General features: G+C 38.8%; 1 protein-coding gene across 1 annotated transcript; it reads left to right on the top strand.

Moving 5' to 3' along the window:
• Positions 1-1,840: 1,840 nt before the first annotated feature.
• On the top strand, positions 1,841-5,536 carry LOC149404555 (uncharacterized). Its single transcript, XM_089630749.1, has 4 exons — positions 1,841-2,277; positions 2,737-3,161; positions 3,809-4,673; positions 4,818-5,536. The coding sequence occupies exons 1-4, from the start codon at positions 1,885-1,887 to the stop codon at positions 5,367-5,369; spliced, it is 2,235 nt and encodes a 744-aa protein (XP_089486875.1). The 5' UTR covers positions 1,841-1,884; the 3' UTR covers positions 5,370-5,536.
• Positions 5,537-6,000: the final 464 nt, after the last annotated feature.

Below are 6,000 nucleotides of genomic sequence, written 5' to 3' on the forward strand. Positions count from 1 at the left end.
ATGTTCTGTATTCCAAGGTATATCATTGGCTTACCACCGGATACCAGCAAAATATGAGTCTCGAAATGGTAATAGTAACGGTATTTCGATCCTTGGTTTAAATTATTGATAAGGATCTAATGACATAGAGCAAAAATAATGATGCGAAGTAAATTTAGAAAAAGTACACAATTGAAATGTAATTATTGTTAGTTTAAGACTGTAATTATTGTTAGTTTAAGACTTCGTCCAATATTTGACTGAATAAAATACTAGTTTAGATCACCAAGAAAGTCTAATTGGGCCAGACCCATCCCGCCCGACCAGTAAAAAAAATTGACCATAGAGAATGAATCAAAGAAACTTAATTAGTCTAGGCTCATCTTGGCTCAAGAGAATCTCGGGAGGGTCAAACTTGAACGACAAGCTTGAAGTAATGGCTCGAATTAATAAAGTCATTATGATGTAAACAACTCATATTGAATGATGTGTAATATTTTAGACGACGTTCAATTATTGAGTGTTGTCTAATTTTTCTTCTGCAAAATCACACGTGTCCAACAATACACAACACTTATGAAAACATCACCAAGAAAAAAAAAATTGAAGTGCCGTTGATTAACTTGAGTGATTTTTGGATGCCGTTAATTTGTGGTAGCTAGTGTAGTCAGCAAGATGTCACAACATGTTGCAGAATGTGTGACATTCGGCATAAGTTTGTTTTTTTTTTTTAATGACCCAACATCATCCTAACAACACTAAATAGTACTTTTGACAATGTAGAAGACAAAACGAATAATAAATGTAAAATATTATCTATTAAGATAAAATATGTGTTTCTCCAAAAATAAAAAAAAAATAAAAGAAAAGAAAAGAGGATAGAGTAGGTGTACAAGGTTTTTATCTCCAACACGATAGGAATATGAGATGACTAGGTTTCACTAACAGCTATGATTGTAATTCTTTCACTTTATCTTTATTTTCATTGTATTTCACTCAACTCGATCTTGATATCTTGTATTTCTACGATGATAAACTCTGCCTTTATCACTTTGTTGGACACAAGTGGAAAGACCAATGATTAAAGAAGTTCTTGTACTGTCACTCTCCATTTTCTTTTACTTTTAACGGTTATTCTATTCGAAAGATGATTATTCTTAACGCAGCTTAGATCTCATTATAAATACATGTGTTTTCTCCATTGTGGAAACTTCTCAACTACTAAACTACGTTGAGTGTACCTTTTTTTTATTATTATTATTAATTTAATTTACTTAAATCAATTTAGAAGTTAGCAACTACGAGACTATATATAGTGTTTTCACGTAAACTTATGGCTCTTAATCATTACATGTTGTACGCCTATAATGAATATTAAATCTAACGAGAAGATATATATATATATATATATATATATATATATATATAGATAATTACAACGTAATTCAATAATTTGTTGACCTATGAAATGCATATAATATATAGCCATATTTACAATTTGCTATTTAGCCATTTTTAATAAATATTTGATAAATAATTATAAGATAATATTTATCAAATATTTACTATAAGTTATTTACGAAATTAGAAAAAGCAAACATGGAAATTGTAGATCATTCACATTCTTTCACGTCATCATATATATATGGCTATTTACTAAAAATTGGTAATATAGCTATTTAAAAGTGTAAATGTTACTAATTTTCTAATTATATAATTAATAAATCTATTGGTTTCGGTACATCACGTGTTCTTTATCCCTTGCGTGCAAACATATCACTTAGCATCTATAAAAGGGTGAAATATAAATGATTCCAGAATGCATTTTACTAGCCGACATTAGAGAGAGAGAGAGAGAGAGAGAGAGAGAGAGAGAGAGAGAGAGAGAGAGAGAGAGAGAGAGAGATGGTGGCTGAACTCCCACCGAGCGTGAAAGAGCTATGGAAAGAGTGGAACATAAGGAGCATAATTCTGTTCAGCCTGGGGCTGCAGACATTTCTGATATTTGTGGCCCCGGCTCGTAAGCGAGCCTCGGCTAAGCCGATCTTATACCTTCTGTGGACGGCGTACTTGCTGGCGGACTGGGCCGCCAACTTCGCGGTGGGCCACATCTCGAGCCGGCAAAACGAGTCAGGCTCAGACGACCGCCATTTCTTTGAGAAGCACAAGAGCGACATCATCAAGGCCTTCTGGGCCCCGTTCCTCCTCGTTCACCTCGGCGGGCCCGACACGATCACCGCCTACGCCCTCGAGGATAACGAGCTCTGGATTAGGCACTTGCTTGGCCTCATCACTCAGGTTTTCATTCTCCACGCATTTACTATACTATACCATAACATATTAAACTATAACTTAGCATTTTGATCCATCGTTCGCTGACTCTAGCCGAGTGACAAACATTTTATAACTAAATAATGAAACCCGAAGGCCATGTATGTATGTTTGTTTGTTAATATGTTTGAAATTAGATTGACGTTGATAAAGCAGCCCACCCTTGAGTCACTCCGAAAGTAAAATAATTTAATGTAAAAATTAAACTAAATATATTAGCTTTTATTATAATTTAATCAATTCATATAAATAATTAAATTGTAAATATCTTAGATTGGACATTATAGTAGATACTAAAAGCATATTCTTATAATATTTAGTGTAGAAATCACACTAGAATGGTGCAGCGGAGATGCTCTTATGTATAAATAGAAAATTTAATCAAGCATAATAATAAAAATAATAATAATAATAATAATATGTTAGGTTCTAGCGACGGTGTACGTGTTCATCCAAACGATCCCGGACAACGAGCTTGTAATCCCGACAACTCTGATGATCATGGCCGGGATAATAAAGTACACCGAGCGGACACGATCTCTATACCTAGCTAGCCTTAACAGCTTTCGCGATTCTCTCCTCCAGAACCCCGACCCAGGCCCAAACTACGCCAAGCTCATGGAGGAGTACGACTCTAAGAGGGCCGCAAGGCTCCCGACCCGCATTGATATGACCCCCGAGCCCATCAAGGACCTCGAGGCCTTATCCATTGACGTCACAATCTCAGAGCTCGAAGAGATCGACATCGTCAACTACGCACACTATTACTACCTTGTCTTCCGCGGCCTCATTGTCGATAGGCTCTTCAGTTTCCGCGAGCGCAAAGAAAGCCGCGAGTTCTTCGTGCGCCGGTATGGTGAATTTTGGGATTCACATTAGATTGGCTAATTTAAAAATCAAGTAATTAGCAAAATAGTCATATTTACACTTTTAAATTGCTATTTAGTCAACTTTTAGTAAATATTTAGTAAATAGCCACGTCTACGTATTTACACCCGTAAATTGACTAAAATACCCCATTTTATTTCCCGCCCAATGTGTAAATAAAATGGGGTATTTTAGTCAATTTACGGGTGTAAATACGTGAACGTGACTATTTATCAAATATTTATTAAAATTTGTTAAATAATCTAAAAGTGTAAATATGACTATATATCTAACTAATCATTTAAAAATAGTAGGATTTGAAACAGCAGGATTTAAAAATAGAACCTTTCTGCTTTGTTTCCGTAGCCTTCTCAACAAATAGTTTGGCTAATAATAATTAAAAATTAGCTCTTATTATTAACTAAACTGCCACATCATCAAATCAAATTGGCTAATTTTCCATCCTAACCATATTATTGAATTGGGTAATTTTTAATTACTAATCAAAAGTTGCTAAAACGTAATTGAAAAGTTTTATGCAGCTTAAATATTAGCTATAAATTTGTAATTTTATTCTATAAAATATAATTAAAAAATTAAAAATGAACTGAAACCGTACCTTTATGCTCAGGGACCACGTGGAGGCCTTTAGGGTTTTGGAGGTAGAGCTCAACTTCATGTATGAAGCCTTGTTCACTAAAGTTGTAGTCGTCCACACCTCAGTCGGCTACGTTTTCCGGTCCATCGCCTTTGCCACGGTGATCGCCACGCTGGCGATCTTCTCCAAACTCGACAAGGACGGGTACGAGCCTTTCGACGTGTGGGCGACCTACTTGTTGCTCTACGGGGCGATAGCCCTCGATGTGATAGCCATGTTCATGGTAATCTTTTCGGACTGGACGGTCGTGAGTTTCCAGAAGTACCTCAAACGGGTCACGTTTTTGAGGAAACTATTCACGGGCTTCTTGAGGCTGCATAGACCCAGCTGGATCCCCAAAGAGAATGGCGAAAAGACATCTTATTTTGGTGGGGTATTGAGGAAGTTAATGTATCGCCGCTGGTCGGAGACTGTCTTGCGGTACAATCTCATTAAGTACTGCCTGAAGGAAAACCCGGATTTCTATTCCCGAGGAGATACTGGCTGTCTTCGGGTACAATCTCTAACGCAATGGATGATTGACCAGGCTATCGACTACTTGGGAGTGAGAAATGTTGTGGACGAGTGGAAATACGCCAAGCCCACCAAATTCTCCAAAAGGCTGTGGAGCTTCGTGTACGAGGAGATCAAGAGCAAGGCCAGCGAGGCGGAGGATCCCGAGACTATAATGCAGATATTTGAGGCGAAAGGGACGTACGTCCTCGAGGAGGAGAAGTGGCCCGGATACGACGCCAAGAGCCTCGCACCCTATATTAATGATGTGGCTTATGACGAGGGCCTCCTTCTGTGGCACATCGCCACCGAGCTTTGCTACCAAGAAGATTCCAAAACGGCCCTGGTATTGACAACAACTCAAAGTCTTGATTTTTTTTTAATTTGTATGAAATAGTCTTGTTTGGGCATTATTTTCTCCCTGTGCATACTGAGCACCCTGTTAACTAGTGATGATATGTTACAAAATGTCATTATAATGGTTTCATAGAGTACGGAGCCGGAGCAGGAGGAGGAGCCGAAGAAGAAGAAAGAGCAGGAGCAGCGGGATCTGAGCAAGACGCTGTCGGAGTACATGATGTACCTTCTGGTCCTACAGCCGAAGATGATGTCAGCAGTTGCCGGAATCGGGCAGATCAGGATCCGCGACACAGCGGCCGAGACCAAGAAGTTCTTCGCCGGCAAGGGGCTCGGGGCGGACAAGCAACACGAGGCGTGCAAAGCCCTGTTGGATGTGTGCACGGAGGTGGAGCCGGTGGCCGTGAAGGGGGACCGCAGTAAGTCGGTGCTGTTCGACGCGTGCCGGCTGGCGAAGGAGCTGAGGAAGTTCAAAGGCGAGAAGTGGAGCATTTTGAGCAAGGTTTGGGTGGAGATGATGTCGTATGCCGCCAGCCACTGCCGCCCCGAGACCCACGCGGAGCAGGTCAGCAAGGGCGGGCAGCTTATCACCTTCGTTTGGCTGCTCATGGCTCATTTTGGCTTGGGTCACCAGTTCCAGATTAACGAGGGACACGCCAGAGCCAAGCTCGTCGTTGAAAAGTAGATTTCTTTTTCTTTTTATCTATACATATTATTTTAAATTCCGTCTGGCGGAAGAGACTATATATATATAATGTTATGCTGAATACTGAGTTGGGAAAGTTCTAGTTTATGTTATTATCATTAGAACGAAAACTTTTAGAGATATGATGATATGTTATTTTTGTAGTAAGTATAAGATAAATTACATGATTTCCATGAACTCTTATACTATCAGCAAATTTTCCATGGACTTAACATTCGGTTACTTTCCATTGGGCGAAGTGACGTTGTCCGTAGCTTGCAAGAATGAATTTGATTCGTCGTGCAAAGCAGTTTGCACGGGTTTTACCATCGTGCAACCTTTGTGCAAACAAATTTTTTTTTAATTAATTAATTTATTTATTATTATTTTTTTTATGGGTAAAATTAAAAAGTCTCGCTTCGGTGAGCAACATTAACTTGGAGGACAATTTCTAATACCGCCATGCAAGGTGTTCGCATGACCCGTCCTGCAACCATTCAGAAAACGTTTTAAAAATAATTCACCACGACAAATATAAACGTCCTATTTACACGACGAATAGAAAATCATCGTGCGAAATACACAATCTATCGAAAATGAAATTACATGTGGAATGAGATGGATGTTCAAC

Source organism: Urtica dioica, chromosome 2 (genome assembly GCF_054948205.1).
Source record: "Urtica dioica subsp. dioica isolate 48M chromosome 2, U.dioica_male_clone48M_v1_H2, whole genome shotgun sequence".
NCBI lineage: Eukaryota > Viridiplantae > Streptophyta > Magnoliopsida > Rosales > Urticaceae > Urtica > Urtica dioica.

Excerpts from the sequence above, each read along its gene's own strand:
- LOC149404555 (XM_089630749.1), top strand. The coding sequence starts at position 1,885 with ATGGTGGCTGAACTCCCACCGAGCGTGAAAGAGCTATGGAAAGAGTGG. Across the intron at positions 2,278-2,736 it reads TGCTTGGCCTCATCACTCAG|GTTCTAGCGACGGTGTACGT; the intron begins GTTTTCATTCTC and ends ATAATATGTTAG. Across the intron at positions 3,162-3,808 it reads CGCGAGTTCTTCGTGCGCCG|GGACCACGTGGAGGCCTTTA; the intron begins GTATGGTGAATT and ends CTTTATGCTCAG.